The sequence below is a fragment of the Chlorocebus sabaeus genome, chromosome 21 (assembly GCF_047675955.1).
Source record: "Chlorocebus sabaeus isolate Y175 chromosome 21, mChlSab1.0.hap1, whole genome shotgun sequence".
NCBI classification, from domain to species: Eukaryota; Metazoa; Chordata; class Mammalia; order Primates; family Cercopithecidae; genus Chlorocebus; species Chlorocebus sabaeus.
The window spans coordinates 114,845,312-114,863,208 of NC_132924.1; the positions used below are offsets into that span (position 1 = coordinate 114,845,312).

General features: G+C 38.8%; 1 protein-coding gene across 1 annotated transcript; it reads left to right on the forward strand.

Annotated features, from left to right (window-relative positions):
* The first annotated feature begins 3,955 nt into the window (after nucleotides 1-3,955).
* Nucleotides 3,956-5,224, forward strand: TAS2R5 (taste 2 receptor member 5). Its single transcript, XM_007983205.3, has one exon. It carries the CDS (start codon nucleotides 3,958-3,960, stop codon nucleotides 5,116-5,118), a length of 1,161 nt encoding a protein of 386 aa, XP_007981396.2. The 5' UTR covers nucleotides 3,956-3,957; the 3' UTR covers nucleotides 5,119-5,224.
* The last annotated feature ends 12,673 nt before the right edge of the window (nucleotides 5,225-17,897 follow it).

Genomic DNA, 17,897 nt, shown 5'->3' on the forward strand with positions numbered 1-17,897 from the left:
CAGGAATACAGAAGATTTGCAAGAGAGATGTAGAATAGGAGATGGAAGATGGAACTGTACTGAGTGGTAAAAGGACAGGGTGATTTTTTGGGTGAAAGTGCCAGGTTTTGGAAACCAGTGCTTGTTCTTTGTTTCATTCTTTTTAATATTCTTATTATAGACTGCTCTGTTGACGCTGAGTGTAAAGCCATAACTTGCCTGTAGGAGGGTCTCTTTGGATGCTTGCATCCCACTTGATCTTTTATCAGCTTTCTTTTCTTGGTTCAGGTACTGCTAAAGTAGCTGAGGGCTCAGAGCAGTGGGGAATAGGAGCATGAATAGAAGGGACTTTGGTAGAAAGACTTGTGGTAGTATAATGGCAGACACATTTTGGTTGTATCAAAAGTAAAAACCATACTGTTACTCTGGTAAAGTGGATGGCACGGAGGCTGTTACTCTCCACATACACCCCTTCATTGCAGCTCTTGGTGTGAACGCCGATAGGCTGAACAGTTCTGCGTGGAGATGAAGTAGCAGCCGTGGTTCACAGATTTCTCTCCTGCCTCACCTCTCCTAGAATTTGTTATTCAGCAGTTGATATTTATCCTGTCTTCTCCTTGTTTTTGCTTGTGTGCTCACCCTATCCTTCCATTTGTTTTCATTGTTATTGCAATAAGCCTTTACATAGGTGTAAATATAGCTCTCATGTTTATATATTCAAATTATAAACATATTAAAACCATTAATTACTTGCCTCGTCCACCAGAACGTAAGCTCCATGAGAGCAGCAACTTTGTTTCTTTCCACTGTATCCCAAGAGCTTGGAACAGAGGACTGGCACATAGTAGTCATTAATAAATATTGGTTAAATAATTGATAAATGTCATGCTTTCCCTTTTTTTTTTTTTTTTTTTTTGAGGCGGAGTCTTGCTCTGTTGCCAGGCTGGAGTGCAATGGTGCGATCTCGGCTCACTGCTATCTCCACCTCCTGGGTTCAAGCAATTCTCCTGCCTCAGCCTCCTGAGTAGCTGGGACTACAGGCCTGTGCCACCATGCCCAGCTAAGTTTTGTATTTTTAGTAGAGACGGGGTTTTACCATGTTGGCCAGGATGGTCTTGAATTCCTAACCTCAAGTGATCCACTTGCCTTGGCCTCCCAAAGTGCTGGGATTACAGGTGTGAGCCACTGTGCCCGACCCATGCTTTCCCTTTATATAACATGAGTTGCCTTGCATTTGCCACTGTTTAAATTCTCAGAATGTCTTACTTAGGTTTTGTGGAGTTAGGTCCGGTAGAAGTAGGATTTCAGGAGACTGTGCTCTAGGCTGTCTGGAGTTTAGTTCTTTCCTTCGGAAGGCCATTCTGTAATTGTGTCTCTGTACCTAATCTCAGATCTCAGGCCAGTGTCAGGTAGATGTAAGTGAAGGAGGGATTGTTACCTTCAAGAATGTTTCTTCTGTTCACAGTTGTAACATCTTTACCAGAGAAGGGATTTCAGACAGTAACAAAATCTGAGTTGTAAGAAGTGAAATGCTCTGCCATGATACTAATACCATCCTCAGGGATTCTGACACAGCCAGGAGCAGTATATGTTAATCAGCACTAAAGCAGGGCACCTCCTGATTCAGCACTGAGACCCTCCCCTCCCCAGTCACGTTGGCTGCTGCCCTAGGATTGCTGATGCCCATTGCAGTGACTGAATTTCTCATTGGCCTGGTTGGAAATGGAGTCCCTGTGGTGTGGAGTGTTAGAGAATGGGTCAAAAAAAAATAAAAAATAAAAAATAATAGAAGTTCCTATAAATCCTCATGATTCTGGTAAGTAGCCACTTTCTCCTACTCAGGCTGATCATGTTGGATGTAAGTCTGTTTCCACTTTCCCAGAGCAGTGGTTGGCTTTATTATCTTGATGTCTTCTGAGTCCTGGTAAGCCAGGCCAACATGCAGTTTGCCACTTTCTTCAGTGGCTTCTGCTGCATGGAGATCATGACCTTTGCCCCGCTGACTTCTTGTAGCTGAAAAGGCTGGGTTTTTGGTTTTTGCTAGTGTCTTTCAAGATCACTTTTTATTTCTCAGCTCCTGTTGGCTGGATGCTTTAAAAACCATTAACAGGAAACAGCAACATCCTGCAACCCATTTTAAATCTGTTATTTTTATAGATTGCAGTCCAGTGCAGGAAACTGGTTGCTATTTGTGATGTTTCTGCTCCACTTGTCTTTTTGTATAGACATCACAGGAAGATGGAGGACCACACAGCTGTCAGGAGGAGGCTCGAGCCAAGGTGCTCATTGCTCTGAACTTCCCCTTTTACATGGTTTCTGCCTTGGCCAGCCACTTTTCCATAACCTTCTAATGTCCTTCTGATCTCACCATTCTTGCCATCTCTGCAACACTCATGGCTGTCTATACTTCACTTTCCTCTGTTGTAATGGTTATGAGGAATCAGACTTGTCAGAGAATTCTGTAGGAGATGATATGTGTTTGGAAATCCTAGAGGCCATGGCTTGGGAAAAGGATCTAATCAGGTCCTTAACTGTATCATTGACAACAGTAGAAATAACTAGATTTTAGAAAAATAAAATTTTTATTCTCAATTCTTCTCATTTCTTCTTTGATTTTGAAACAAAATGAAAGGGTAACATGAAAAACAGGCTAGAAACTGGACCTTATTGCTCTATAAGCAATGCAAATCACATCATTTTAATAAACTACTGAAGTCAAAACTGAGTTTTCATATTTTGCATGGAAAGTATCACATTTTAAAAAATTACTGCAGATAATCCAATTTTCCTTGCCAATACGCTATGTTTTTGATAAAAGGAAGTAGAAAATAGCTATAGTTTGAAACTAATGTATTTTAAAAAGAGGTGAACCTGTATGTTAATTGCTGGATATTTTTTAGGCAAGCACTTTTCTTAGTGGAATTAGCTAAATTATGATCTCAATTTTCTATGTGGTTTAGCCTCTCAACACTGGTAGTAAACTAGTCTGTCAGAAACCTTTCTATATTTCTGGATACTTTGATTTTTTGACACCAGAATAGCTTTCTGGAAACATGTCAGTTGGCTACCAGGATCTGTGGCAAATTCCACTGCCAGGCTAGATTGGGGCAGGTGGGCAGAGAGAGGCACTATGTCTCTATCAGAAAGTTGCCAAAGAAATACTGCTTTTGGACAGGTTCAAGCCTCATCTAGATTTTTAGGCCGGTAGAAGATCGTGAGCTTCTCTGCCCCTCCATAGCCTACAGCCAGAGTTTTAGAGTGCTAGGTCTTGCAGCTGGGTGGAGATGATGTACAATGAATGCCACCTGGAGGCAGGGACCGTGTATTACAATGGCACCATCCCCAGTGCCTAGTACACTAGTTTGACACAAAATAAGCACTCTGTAAATTTAATCCGAAGGAATGGAAATCTAGTCCTACAATCCATTCAGTTATTAGTAGAGCAACTGAGGCCCAGAGAGGGGCAGTGGCCTGCCTGCCTACAGCTTCATAGAGAATTCTTAGCATGCTTACTTTTTTTTCTTTTTCTTTTTTTTTTGAGATAGAGTCTTGCTCTGTCGCCCAGGCTGGAGTGCAGTGGTGCAATCTCGGCTCACTGCAGTTTCCATCTCCTGGGTTCAAGTGATTCTCCTGCCTCAGCCTCCGGAGTAGCTGGGACTACAGGCAGCCACCACCATGCCTGGATAATTTTTATATTTTTAGTAGAGATGGGGTTTCACCATGTTGGCCAGGCTGGTCTCAAACTCCTGGCCTCAGGTGATCCACCCACCTTGGCCTCCCAAAGTGTTGGGAGTACAGGTGTGAGCCACCATGCCCAGCCCAATGTTGTTTTTATGAAAATAAAATTTCTTTTTATATATATATGAGCTCATAACTGGCACTATCTAGCACCTGAGCATGTTTTGATTTGATCTTTCTTGTTGAGGGGCCTTGTTACATTATATCCTGGTGTCTAGACTTTGGCCCACGACCTTTGAGATGGAGAGCCAGTGTCTATGGTACTGTTGGCAATCCCTGGGTCTACACCCAGAGTTCATTCATGTAGATGCAAATACAGAGCGTGTCATAACTTTCAACCTCTCTGTTCCTCGTCACAGCTGTTCAGTCTTGCTTGAAGACAGATTACAGAGGGATAAGGCCAAATCCAGATTCTGTGGTGTGCAAATTTACCCTGGTGTGTTATCGCTGCTGGGGGATCTGAGCTCAGCCAGGAGCAGTGAGAGCCTCCACTCCCCCGTCATGCTGAGCGCTGGCCTAGGACTGCTGATGCTGGTGGCCGTGATTGAATTTCTCATCGGTTTAATTGGAAATGGAATCCTTGTGGTCTGGAGTTTAAGAGAATGGATCAGAAAATTCAGCTGGTCCTCATATAACCTCATTATCCTGGGCCTGGCTGGCTGCCGGTTTCTCCTGCAGTGGCTGATCATTTTGGACTTAAGCTTGTTTCCCCTTTTCCAGAGCAGCCGTTGGCTTCGCTATCTTAGTGTCTTCTGGGTCCTGGTAAGCCAGGCCAGCTTGTGGTTTGCCACCTTCCTCAGTGTCTTCTATTGCAAGAAGATCACCACCTTTGATCACCCTGCCTACTTGTGGCTAAAGCAGAGGGCCTATAACCTGAGTCTCTGGTGCCTTCTGGGCTACTTTATAATCAGTTTGTTACTTACAGTCCAAGTTGGCTTAACGGTCCATCATCCTTCCCAAGGAAACAGCAGCATTCGTTATCCCTTTGAACACTGGCAGTACCTGTATGTATTTCAGCTCAATTCTGGAAGTTGTTTGCCTTTAATGGTGTTTCTTGTTTCCTCTGGGATGCTGATTGTCTCTTTGTATACACACCACAAGAAGATGAAGGTCCATTCAGCTGGTAGGAGGGATGCCCGGGCCAAGGCTCACATCACTGCCCTGAAGTCCTTGGGCTGCTTCCTCTTACTTCACCTGGTTTATATCATGGCCAGCCCCTTCTCCATCACCTCCAAGACTTATCCTCCTGATCTCACCAGTGTCTTCATCTGGGAGACACTCATGGCGGCCTATCCTTCTCTTCATTCTCTCATGTTGATCATGGGGATTCCTAGGGTGAAGCAGACTTGTCAGAAGATCCTGTGGAAGACAGTGTGTGCTCGGAGATGCTGGGGCCCATGATCTGGGAAGAAAAGTGTGGTCAGGGCACTCTTGGGACGCTCTTTTGATAGCTGTCTGTAAGGGAGCTGCCTTCCATGTCTTTTAAGATTTTCCTTCTTTTACACCAATTTAATGAATGAGCAACAGAAAATACAGATCAAAACTCAATACTATTTCTCTTTTGGCAATGCAAAGTATATTTTTTTAATGTACCACAGAAATCAAGGCTAGGGCTTCATGTTTGGTAAAAGAGGTATTATATTCTCTCTACGTATAGCAAATAATTCATATATAAATTTTGTTTTTCCTAGTATAGAAAACAGAGATTAGGAACAATTATAGTGATCATTAATTTTTATGAAATTTCACCTGTACATTAATGTTAGTCATTTTAGATATGCTTTTTAAAAAGTATCAAATAATGTCCCCATTTCTCTGCTGTAATGAGTCTAATTATCTAACTGAAAAACAAAACAAAACATCTTTATATTTCTGCAAGTTTCTTTGAGCCCTAACCTTGGCTTTCAGAATAAAAGTCTGTTGGATGCCATGATCTGTATTAAGCTCCAAGGCCCAGGACCTGGAGTGGGGCAACATGAGAGTGAGGAGCACTTGCTTCTGCTTAAAAAAAATAGACTGCTTTCGAAGAGGTCATGCTGTCTGCTCTTCAGTCATTTAGCCATTGTGCTTGTCTACTGTGGCCTCACCACAGCCTACAGTCAGTTCTAGTGTGCCGGGTCTTTGAGTTGGAGCGAGATCATTTAGAATGCCAGATCCATGGCAGCAGGAACCATGTTTGTTTTTGTTTTCTCCCATGTCTCTGTGACTAGAACTCTGCCTATCGCATAATAAACACTTAATACATATTTTGTAAATGATTGAGTAGCTGCTTTAACTGGTTTTACGATGCCTCCTTTGTATTATCGGTAAAGAAACTGAGACTCAGAGAGGGGCAGTGGCCTGCCCAGGGTTTCATAGAGAGCCTGTGGCGGTGCTGGGACTAGAGCTGTTTCTTGACTCCTGGTCCAGGGCTCTTTCCTTTACAACATACTACTTTCCTAACGAGCTAGCTTTGTCCTTCCCTCCTTGGAACCCCATGCCTCTTTCTACAGACTCTTCTACGCCCCTCTTTCTCTACCTTCTTTCTAGCCTTCTTTGTTTCAGTTCCAGGGGATCTGAAATCCAAAGAACAACACTTGATGTTCTTAAACTTTTTTTTTCACTTCCTATGATCAAGGAAGTGAAAATCTATTCATTAATATATTCTCTCAAACAAACTTTTTCTTACCTGAAGCTGTGAATCGAGGTACATGCTGGGCACGTGTGGATATCAGTCATCACACAGTGGGAGACTGGTTCCACTGCCACTGTGAACTGTGTGAGGTCAAGTACCATATTTTGTGTCCTGGGAAGGATCATATTCATTTCTTTTAAAAAGAAAGGTGCTTCTGCTTGGTTATATTTTTTTATTAGGATGAATTTTCATTATGCCATTTCTACTTTTTTTATAGATGTCCTTTGTGACCAGTTGTTGTAATAGTGACAATAGTATTTAACATTTGTATTGGGCTTTACATTTTACCAGACAATCTCATATATAGTCCATTATCTCATTTGATTTTAATAGCAATCCTATGCAGTTAGCAATTTTATCCCCAATTCACAGGTGACAAAGCTCAGGCTGGAGTGATGATTTGCCCAAGATCATGAACTTGTAAATAATGCAGATGGGGCAGACCCAAATTTTTTGACTCCGAGTCTTGTACTCTTTCCAGTAAATCCTAAGTATCTCATTGTTCATACTTATAAGACTTCAAACTAGGATTAGCCTGTGGAACTTCCCTCAAGTTTATGAGTATTTTTACACACAGGCAATAAGCAACTAATCTTTCAAATTTGGTATTGATGGGATCTAAGATCTAAATCACAACAGATCAAAGTTTATGATCTGCTTTTCTTAGTGACAAGGTATGGAATCAACCTAAGTGTCCATTAACAAATGAACAGAGGAGGAAAATATCGTGTATACATGTATGTGTATCTGTTTCATTTCTACTTTTCTGTACTGTTCAAATAGTTTTTAGCCATGCTCAAACATCACATTTTAACATTTGAACAGATAAAGAAAATGTGGTGTACATATGTATGTGTATATATGTATATGCACACACAAAATGGAATATTATTCGGCTTTAAAAAAGAAGGAAATCCTGTCATTTGAAAAAATGTGGATGAACCTGGAGGACCATTATGCTAACTGAAAAAAGCCACATACAGAAAGACAAATACTGTAAGATCTCACAAATGTGTGGAATTTCAAAAAGCCAAACTCACAGAAGCACAGAGTAGGATGGTGGTTGCCAGGGGCTGGGAGCATGGGGGAAATGAGGAGATGTTTATCAAAGGGTACAGTTTCTGTTAGGCAGAATGAATAAGCTCTGAAGATCTAATGTACAGCATAGTGACTATAGTTAATAGAACCATATTATATACTTGAAATTTGCGAGAGAGTAGATGCTAAATGTTTTCGCTAACAACAACAACAAAGATAATTGTGAGGTGGTGGATATGTTAACTTGATTGTGGTAATCATTTCACAGTGTATACAGATGTCAAAACACATTATGTACTGTAGATATATACCCTTTTTGTCAATCATTCCTCAATAAAGCAGAAAAAATTATTGCATTTTCCACATCACCTTTTGGAATTTGATTTCCTTCTTTTTCTGTACACAATTTACCTTATGATGGGTATGAGACTGCTTTGTGTTTTAGCAAAGAAAACAAATCCGAAGGCAAATATATACTCTTGAATTGATTCTTATGTAATTGAATCTTTTGTAATTTGCATTCTTAGAGTTGCAGCTGGATCCGTGTGTGTGTGTGTGTGTGTGTGTGTGTGTGTAGATATTAATGGCCTTACATTTAATTATGTGATATGCTCTGTGGTGGTGTAGCTGAGAGATGTGAAGTGTTAAAAATGTGATATATGAGCATGGCTAAAAATGATTTCAAAAAGACAGAAAGATAGCAAATGAACAGCAACGTTTTTACCTCCCACCTTCTATATTAGTCCCACAGACTGGATATAATTGTATCTTCTCACTTGTGTTAGCTCTTTTATTGGTTATTTTTTATGACTGTAAATAGTAAGATTTTGGTTCTCTTACTTGTCTTATCAGCTTTAAATTGTAACCTTTGAGTCCCATTCATCAGGTTTGGGGACTATCTCATTTTACCCCTGATCCATTTTCCTCTCCTAAATTTGATTAGTTTTATTTTGTCGTTCTAACAGTCATTACTTTCACAATTGTAAGTAATATATTTTCTACCCTGCGTTTTTGAACCATGCCTTATGACAGTATCCACAGAGTCCCAACTATGTAGGAGGAAGAAATTAGTGCTTCACCTGTCCTGCGCTTCTCCCATATCCCGACTTCTGTCACCTATGGTATCAGTTATGAACAACACAGTCCAACTTCATATGACTTCAGGAAAAAATACACTATTGAAAGGAAATTGGCTAGATTATAGAACCAAGGAGAAGGCTGGAGGATCCACCCCAGAATGGGAACCAAGAGGGGTTAAATAAACAAGAACACAATCAAGTCACACTACAGGGACTGATGCTGGCACCGCCTCTCCCGTTCAGCTGTCAGCATTGTGTTCTTGACACTGCCACGGCCTCTGAGACTGTGTCTCTTTGAGCCATCCTGGGTGGATTTTTGGCTGGCTGATTCTAGATCACAGGCCTGCCCTAGCTGACAGGCCCTGGGGTGAGGAAAAGCCTGGTTTCCCTTTGGCTTCTGAAATATGCATTTTTAAATCAGGCGAAATAAATTATTCTGCCATTGAATTAAGCAGCGGAATGGGTACAGCTCCTGGTGTGGAACTGATGCACTGGAAGGCCAGCTCTAGAACTCTCACAGGAGATATGGCGAAGTTATAAAGAGATGGGAAATTTAAAAGCAAAGCAAAATGGCACACAGCAGTAAAAGGACACTCATAGGTATGACTGGAGCCCCAGAAGGACATGGAAAAAATGAGCACAAGGAATGAAATATTTGAAGAATTAACGACCAAGAATTGAATTAAGTTAATGATGAAAAAAGACAGACTAAAAGGACTCAAAGGATGTCAAAGAAGACAGATAAAGTGGGAGGAATTCGTCACACTTAAACGCATTGTAGAGATTTAAGAATATCGAAGTCAAAGGAAATTTACAAAATTTTGAAAGAACAGATCAAGAATCAGATTGACATTTCTCAGGAGAATACAGAACAAGATTTTGCATGACATTTTTTTCTAGTAAATATTTTGTTCTTATTTTCAAGTAACACCAAGAAGAGAAGTTTAGAAATACTTTCCTGGCTAGCAACGTATTTTATATTAATTACAAATGGAGAGGTAATTCTAAAAATGTCAGTGGAGGCTCAGTGATTATCATAAGGTTAGTAAGCAAATTCTGAAATATTTGAACAATCAAAGAAAATCCTGAAACTAAAGGATTTGGAGAGATTGTGATGTCAATACTCACAAATGCATTAAGAGTCAATGTGGCATAGAATTGGGGATGACTCTGGAGGGAAAAAAAGTAGCACAAATAATTGCCAGTGCATTAGAATTTGTGAGAATGCAGTAAACAGGAAAAATTGAGCATTTCAACTGAATACAAAAGCAACAAACAGGGGGCTGGGTGCAGTGGCTCATGCCTGTAATCCCAGCACTTTGGGAAGCTGAGGCGGGCGGACCATAAGGTCAGGAGATCGAGACCATCCTGGCTAACACCGTGAAACCCCGACTCTACTAAAAATACAAAAAATTAGCTGGGCGTGGTGGCGGGTGTCTGTAGTCCCAGCTACTCAGGAGGCTGAGGCAGGAGAATGGCATGAACCCAGCAGGTGGAGCTTCCAGTGAGCCGAGATCGCACCACCGCACTCCAGTCTGGGCTACAGAGCGAGACACTGTCTCAGAAAAGAAAAAAAAAAAAAAAAAAGAAACAAACAGGATAAACTTTCTTCCAATTAAAGAGAAAGCCTTAGCAATATATGAGCATCTTAAGAAAGAAGCTGAAAACTTTGCTGCAGTGATCTCCTTTAGTGGAAGCTATTGGAGTGGCTTTTAGGACTTCCACATTCTACATACTGTTGAGTTTTTGGTGAAACTGAGTGAAGATTAAATAGCAGCAAAAACATTCTTCCTATGTTTTAAAAAGTGTATTGATAGATACTGTTGTACTCTGGTTCAGATTTTAAAATTTTACCTTTTTTAGTTGACAAATAGTAATTGTGTATATTCATGGGGTACCTAGTGATGTTTTGATCCACCTAATGTATTGTGATCACATCAGGGGATCTGAGCACATCTGTCATCTCAAACATTTATCATTTCTTTGTGTTGGGAACATTCAATATCCTCCTAGCTATGTGAAACAATATAATACATTATTGTTAACTATCGTCATCCTACACTGGTTCAGATTTTTAATTGTAATAAAATTAATCTCTAAAAATTAATTCCCTCAAAGATCTATACTTTGAAGGAAACATAAAACTGAGTATAAAGGCTGTGAATGATTGATTGACAGATGTTGAGTGCGAAGGCTATAGAGATATATCATTCTAGGATTTTTATTAACTTTCTTTTTATTTCAGTTAGTGCTCTGGTTACAAAGTTACATCGGGTTTCAACAGTCTTTTCCAACCTTATTCTATCCTACCCCCAAATAAACTTATATTTTGTGTATGATGTTGAAGAATTTAAAGTTTTATAAGAACATATATATCCCTTTATGAAGGAAGGCCTGTATATACCTCACAGGTTGTCATGAAGATTAAATGAATTAATAGATGTAAAGGGCTTACAAGAGTACCTGGTATATAATAATGGATATAATTTTTTATCCTTAATATTATTATTGTACTACTATTTAGGAAAAATTATTTATACTTTTGACAAATTATAATGATGTAAATTACGGGGTACACAGTGATCGTGATGTTATATGTATACAGTGTGGAATGATTGAATCAAGCTAATTAATATATCTATCACCTTAAATACTTATTTATTCCACTTGTGTAACATAACTGCAACATTCTACTCTTTGATCAACATCTCTTGATTCCATCCACCCCCCAGCCTCTGGTAACTATCATCCCACACTCCGCTCCTATGAGTTTGATTGTTTAGATTCCACGTGTAAATGAGATCATGAGGTGTTTGTCTTTCTGTGCCTGGCTTATTTCATTTAGCATAATGTCGTCAGGTTCATTCATGTTGTCAGAAATGACAGGATTTAGAAGAAATAATTTTAAATATTTGCACTTGCAAAGAATAATTAAAAGATAAAGAAAATAGAATTGAAACACCAGATAAATATGTAAATTTAGCAGATGATAAATGTGGTCTTCTTTTCAAAAAGGATTATTCAATAAATGCTGCTGAAACAAGTGGCTAACCATTTAGGATTAGTAAGATTAGATTTTTACTTCACATTGTCTTTACTAAATTTGAGGTAGATTAAAGAATAAAGTGTAAGCAATGAAACCATAAAAAGCTCAAAGAAAATATAGATGAATAAATTATTGGGGAATGAAAGAAATTTCTAATTATGCTATAAAGGACAAAAATCATCCAAAAATTATTAACATATATGATCACATAAAAAATTAAAACTTCTTTATGTCACAAACAGCACACATATAAATTTAAATAACAATGGATAAACGGAGGAAAAAATTGCAACTAAGCATATATAACCAGAAGAAGTTATTATTAATTGTTACAAAATTATTAAAAAGAACCATAACATTCCAACACAAAAATGAGAAAGGCTTTGGAGGCAATTAAAAAAATGAATCAATTAAATGGTTTATAAACACATTGTTATTTCTCACTAGTCATAAAAATGTGATTTTTTTGTAATACCATTTGTGTTTATCCAGGTAGCAAAGATTAAAAAATGAAAGATAATGGTTTTATTGAGAATACAGGGAAAGGATATTCTTATACATTGAAGATGGATGTGCTAATTGGTATAATATTCTGAGGGACAATTTGGCAGCATATTTTAACACATATGTATATATCTTGATATAGCAGTTATACTTTGTAAATATATCTCTATTAAAGATCTATGTAAACTTGCTTTTACAAAGATGTTCATCGCACAGTTATTTATAAAACTGAAAAATTGGAAGCATTCTAAATGCTAAACTGAATAGGATTGATAAAATAAATTGGGGGTTCAGGGCAGAACATGGGTGATCTGCAAAATTTCAAACTGAAAAGTTAATTTTCAATGTCCTTGGACTAAGGACTAGAGGGAACAAGATAATAAAGATATGGAAGAAATCAATGGAAAATATAAATAAAATTTCAAATGATTTTGATTCCTTTAATCCTTCCCAAGCACTTACAAATTATGAAATTTTCTTCATTTATTTCAAGTGTGTTGTTTTTCTGACTGATATATATGAAAAAACCAAAAGTTTGTTCTTTGAAAAGAGTAATGAAGTAGAAAACTCATTTGGTATAGACTGAATGTTTGTGTCCCCCCAAAATTTGTATATTGAAACCTAATCCTCAATGTGATGGTATTCGGAGGTGGGATTTTGGGGATGCTGTTAGGTCCTGAGGGTAGAGCCTTGATGAATGGGATTAGTGCCTGATACGGTTTGGCTGCGTCCCCACCCAAATCTCATCTTGAATTCCCATGTGTTATGAGTAATTGAATCATGGGGGCAGGTCTTTCCCATGCTGTTCTCGTGATAGTGAGTAAGTCTCATGAGATCTGATGGTTATAAAAAGGGGAGTTCCACTGCACAAGTCCTCCTTTCTTTGCCTGCTGCCATCCAGGTAAGATGTGACTTGCTCCTCCTGCCTTCCACCTTGATTGTGAGGCTTCCCCAGCCACTTGGAACTGTAAGTCAATTAAACCTCTTTCTTTTGTAAATTGCCCAGTCTTGGGTATGTCTGTATCAGCAGCGTGAAAACAGACTAATACAGTGCCCTTATAAAAGAGGCCCTAGAGAGCTCCTTTGCCCTTAGGAAAAAGATGGCTGTCTATCCACAAGGAAGTGGGCCCTCGCCAGACACTGAATCTGCTGGTGCCTAGATCTTGGACTTTGCAGCTTCTAAAACTATGAGAAATACATTTATGTTGTTTATAAGCTACCCAGTTTATGGTATTTTGTTATGGCATCCTGAGCAGACTAAGAAACCACTGATAAAATAAGTTTGGAATGAAAGAGAGAAGCTAAATAATATGAATGCAGAATGGTCCTTAGCTACAGATACAGAAAATATTAAAATATTTAAAAAATACTATACTTAACTTTGCTTCAGTAAATTTGAAAACTTAGATGAAATTGCAAATTTCTAGAAAAATACAATTTACCAAAACTGATTTAGGAATAAGAATCCAGCTACTTATTTAATTTAATACATTGAAACAGCAGTAGTTAAAATATTTTCACATAGAAAACAAGCTTAGGCATTTTTGCAGGCAAATTTTACCAAACTGTAACTTAATATTAAACAAACTCTTCCAGAGAATAGGAAAAAAAAAAGGGCGGATACTCTTTAAGCTTTACTCTGAGGTCAGTATAACTTTGCCAAAACCAGACAGAAAAAAACAAAAAATGAAAAGCACAGGCCCGCTTAACATATAAATATAGAAGTAAATGTTTAAAATAAAAATAATTAAATTATTTAAAACCAGAATTCAACAGTTAGTAGAAACAATTAGACATCATGATGTTGTTTATCCCAGGAAAGCAGGGATGGCTTACCATTAAGACTATATAAACACCATTTGCTCCAGGAACATAATAAAGAATAAAAGCCATATGATTCACAGACTACCAAAATTGAATAAAAAAGAAACAGGAGTTCTGAATAGACCTTCAAAAATATACTGGAGTTTTAATTTAAAAGACAAAAACTTCCTGCAAAGAAAAGTCCAGGACCAGATGGCTTCACTGGTCAAGTCTACCAAACATTTACAGGATCAATACCAATTTTTGGCACACTCCTCCAAAAAATAGAATAGGAAGGAAGGTTTCCCAACTCATTCAATGAGGCTAGTTTTACCTTGATAACAAAACTAGAGACATTGTAATACAGACCAATATCTCTTATGAATACAGACGCAAAAATCCTCAGCAGAATACTAGCAAACTGAATCCAGCAACATATACTGCAAACAGGTGGGATTTTCTCAAGTAATGCAAGATTGTTTATTCTTTCTGACCAAATAATCAGAATAAGTGTTGATATAAGATAGGGTCACCCGACCAGCAGGACCAAAAAAGTAGTGTTGAGTCTACGGTCAATTAATAGTATGGTAATGCCGGCGGCTAGGACTGGGAGAGAAAGGAGTAGAAGGATTGCCGTAATGAGGACTGATCACACGAAAACGGGTGTTTTGATACTGGGATAAGGCTGGGGGATTTTATATTAATAATTGTGGTAATAAAATTAATGGCCCCTAAAACAGAAGAAACGCCTGCTAGGTGGAGAGACAAAATGGTTAGATGCACAGAGGTTCCTGCATGTGTTAGGCTTCCTGCTAAAGTGGGGTATACTGTTCAGCCGGTTCCCGCGCCAGCTTCTACTATTGATGATGCAAGTAGGAGTAGGAAAGGGGGAAGAAGGGAGAAGTTAGAAGCTTTTATTATTTATCCGGGGGAACGCCATATCGGGTGCACCAATTATCAGAGGAACTAGTCAGTTGCCGAAACCCTCAGTTATGATTGGTATTACTATAAAGATTATGACGAATGCGTGGGCGGTAACAATAACATTGTATATCTGATCATCTCCTAGCAGAGTTCCTGATTGGCCTAATTCTGTTCGAATGAGAAGGCTTAGGGCGGTGCCCACTATCCTCGCTCATGCGCCGAATAGCAGGTAGAGTGTTTGTTGAAAACAACAAACGATTGATGAACCTAAGTGGGAAAAAAGGTGAAATGGCGGAGTAAGCATTAGACTGTAAATCTAAAGACAGAGGTCAAGGCCTCTTTTTACCGGCCCCGAGGTGGTTTGTCACATTGAATTGCAAATTCAAAGGAGCAACTTCAGTCCTGCCGGGGCTTCTTCTGCCTTTCTGCCCTCAATGGCAGGAGAAGTAGATTAAAGCCAGTTGATTAGAGTGTTTAGCTGTTAACTAAATTGTCGTGGGTTTGAATTCCACCAATCTAGCAAGAGCTTAGCTTAATTAAAATGGTTGATTTGCATTCAACTGATGCAGAGTAGAGTCTTGCAGTCCTTAGGTCTGTTACAGAAGTTAAATACAATTTACTTACTAAGGGCTTTGAAGGTTCTTGGTCTTATGTAACCTAAATTTCCAAGTTATAGTCAGTATCAATGGAGAGATAGGTAAGAGGAGGGTGGAAAAGAAAAGTGGGGGGAAGAGAAATATAGTTTTTGTATTTTCGAATTGTCATTTTATTTTCATATTATTAGATGTGGGGCATATTGTTACTGAGATGGAATAAATTAGGCATATGTAAAAGTACAGGTTGAGTAGAGTTATGATAGTTATGATGGCAGGGGTAATAAGACTTGATTTTTGTAAATTCTTGAATGATGGTTCATTTAAGCAGAAATCCTGTTAATGGGGGTAAACCTCCTAGGGATAGTAAAATTAGTGGATTATAGGTGTTAACCATGTTAATTTGTTTCAGGTGCGAGATGGTGACAGGGTTGTGCTTATACTCAGGTTGAGTGCCAGAAATGTGGTAGTTGTTAAGTAATCAGGTTTAGAATGGTAATGTTTGGGTTACAAATTATTACTTCTGTTATTCAACTTAGGTAAGTAATTGAGGAGTAGGCTATGATTTTACGCAGTTGTGCTTGATTAAGTCCTCCTCAGCCGCCTACTATAATGGATCGGATTGTGATAGATAGGAAGATGTTCATGTTTGTAATTGGGAAAATTTGAAACATGATCGAGATAGGGGCTAGTTTTTGTCATGTGAGGAGAAGTATGCCAGACATTAGAGAGGTTCCTTGAGTTACTTCTGGGACTCAGAAGTGAAAGGGGGCTATTCTTTTATTACTAGGGCCATTATTATTATTAAGGATGAAAATTGATGAATAGTGTTTATTATTATTCACTGTCCAGAGGCCAGGTTATTGGAAAGGATACCTATTATGAGAATTACAGATGTGGTTACTTGTGTAAGGAAGTATTTGGTGGCTGCTTCTGTAGAGCAGGGATTTATTTTTTTAATTAAGATTGGGGTAGGAGCTAGTATGAATTTGAATTAGATGCTCATCCTGATCACAGAATAGAACACACAGCTAGGCTTGATGTGGCTAGCATAAATAGGAGGCCTATATTACAATTAATTAGGGGATTTGTTATAGAGAGGGGACTTCACAGAGGAGAGCAATAGAAAGGGCCAGGGTTGGAGCAATAATATAAAGGGTGATAGTAGATGTAGATGTTGAGGTCTGTAAGGGTTCTTGTATGGAAAGTTTTATCGCATCAGTGAATGGTTGAAGCAGTCCACAGCACCTACAATGTTAGGTCCTTTGCATAGGTGTATATAGCCTAAGATTTTTTGTTCAATGAATGTAAGGAATGCTGTAGTGATTACAGTGGAAATGATAAGTAGGAGAAGGTTAATTATAGGCTTATTGTTAATAAGAGGAGGCTGGGCATGTGGCTCATGCCTGTAATCCCAGCACTTTGGGAGGCCGAGGTGGGTGGATCACGAGGTCAGGAGACCGAGACCATCCTGGCTAACACGGTGAAACCCCGTCTCTACTAAAAATACAAAAAATTAGCCAGAAATGGCGGTGGGTGCCTGTAGTCCCAGCAACTTGCGAGGCTGAGGCAGGAGAATGGTGTGAACCCAGGAGGTGGAGCTTGCAGTGAGCAGAGATCAGGTCACTGCACTCCAGCCTGGGTGACAAAGCAAGACTCTGTCTCAAAAAAAAAAAAAAAAAAAAAAGAAGAGGAGTTGAGCCTCTGGTTATAAAGTTTTAAGTTTTATGCAATTGCCGGGCTCTGCCATCTTAACAAACCCTGTTCTTGGGTAGGGTGTATGGTGTATGGTGATTTGTTAGATTGAGATAGCGTTATCTACAGGGTGAGGGCGCTTTATGAAGTGGGCCTTCTCTCTTGTCCTTTTGTACTAGGAGAAATGTTAGATAGAAACCAACCTGCATTACTCTGATCTGAACTCAGATCATGTAAGACTTTAATTGTTAAACAAACGAACCCTTAATAGTGGCTACACCATTAGGATGTCCTGATCCAACATCGAGGTCATAAACACTATTGTCAATATGGACTCTAGAATAGGATTGTGCTGTTATCCCTAGGGTAACTTACTCCGTTGATCAAATTATTGGGTCAATGCATGTTAACCCACTTATACTAGTGAGGTCTCAGTTTAGGTTGTTCAGGGGTTGAGTTATGCTCCGAGGTCACCCCAACCAAAATTTTTAATGCAGGTATAGTAGACTAAGGCCTGTAGGCTTTTTTGAGTTTTTATTTGCATTAATGAATTTAGTCAAGGTTGTTTCAACATCTGAAACTTAATGTAATATACTATATTAATAAAATAAAGGGCACACTTCATATGATCATCTCAATAGATGTAGAAAAAACATATGAAAAGGCACAACATCCTTTTATGATAAAACCACTCAACACACTAGGTATAAAAGGTGATACAGTTTGGCTGTGTCCCAACCCAAATCTCATCTTAACTGTAGTTCCCATAATCCTCACAAATGGTGGGAGGGACCAGGTGGGAGGTAATTGAATCATGGGGGCAG

Coding starts and splice junctions, on each gene's coding strand:
- TAS2R5 (XM_007983205.3), top strand. CDS start 3,958: ATGGAGAGCCAGTGTCTATGGTACTGTTGGCAATCCCTGGGTCTACAC.